The sequence below is a fragment of the Acanthisitta chloris genome, unplaced genomic scaffold, assembly GCF_000695815.1.
Source record: "Acanthisitta chloris isolate BGI_N310 unplaced genomic scaffold, ASM69581v1 scaffold12907, whole genome shotgun sequence".
NCBI lineage: Eukaryota > Metazoa > Chordata > Aves > Passeriformes > Acanthisittidae > Acanthisitta > Acanthisitta chloris.
The window spans coordinates 19,651-20,694 of NW_008680992.1; the positions used below are offsets into that span (position 1 = coordinate 19,651).

The 1,044-nt window shown below is 41.9% G+C and overlaps 1 protein-coding gene across 1 annotated transcript in view; it reads right to left on the reverse strand.

The window, feature by feature from the left end:
* Window positions 1–275, reverse strand: part of LOC103805291 (forkhead box protein J2-like) — a 9,005-nt gene extending 8,730 nt beyond the window's left edge. Inside the window, 2 exon segments of the mRNA XM_009077933.1 lie at window positions 1–2; window positions 5–275. The exon segment at window positions 1–2 is cut by the window's left edge and continues 51 nt beyond it. Coding sequence (XP_009076181.1) covers window positions 1–2; window positions 5–275 — 273 coding nt within the window.
* Between the last annotated feature and the right edge of the window lie 769 nt (window positions 276–1,044).

Sequence of the window (1,044 nt, forward strand, 5' to 3'; positions counted from 1 at the left end):
ATCTCACTAAGCGTCATCTTCTTGGCAGGTGATGAGTTGATGGCATATGTGATCAAAGTGGCATAGCTGTAACGCGGCTTCCCATCTTGGTGCACTGCAGCCTCATCCTTACTCAGTGTGGCATTGGGATCTGTTGGTGAGCCTGGGGGACACTTTCTGGCAGATCCTGGAGGTCCTGCTTGTGAGGAACCCCCTAATTTTTCAATAGTAGCCCTTAAAGTAAGCTGTGGGAGCCAGTCTATGGAAGTAAGGCTGCTTTCCAGGTCAGAGGCCATGGTGCTGGAAGCAGGAGTATCTGTGAGGAGAAAGGAGGAAAAGGGAACTCCTGAGACACAAGCAAGGTGAATCCTAGGAATGGACACGTCCATTTGCATTCTTCCTCTTCTTCTCCCCCTATCACAAATACCTGTGTAAAGATCATCCTACTTTATGTACCTCATTCACAGCCAGACAGAATCATCCAAAAATGCCTATGACTGTGTCTCTGGGAGGACCATCCTTACTGACAGCGGCTGGGACAGTGGTGAAGGTAAGATTGTTAGGGCAGTCTTACCCAGAGCACTGTTCCCAAGTAAACAACTAAGATCTGTTCAAAGGAAGCAGCTGGATCACATTTAGTCCTTTAATACATAAGCCATATAACCCTGGTACCCTTCACCAAGATTACCTGTAGGCCAGTAGGTTGACTGTGTCAGGTAAGAGGAAAATCATAGCTACAAGGGAAAACTCATTCACACCATATAAAACTCAAAATTTAATTAGATCATCTGCAAAATCAGGACTATCTTAATTTGGGGGGAAATTAATTTCTCTCTAAGGCCTATCCTCTGTTTTGCATTAGGTGACATTATAATGAATCCTGTTCCTTAGAGCTAGGATTACAGATCTCATTTTAAAAAACCAAGATCATGCATAATACTATATATAGATAATTACATCTACCATGTCAAGTTGGAACAGACTATATTAAGCTCATAATAGTTAAAGCTTTGCCTACCATAACCATTTTTTCCTAAATATATATATATATATCATTTTACTGAA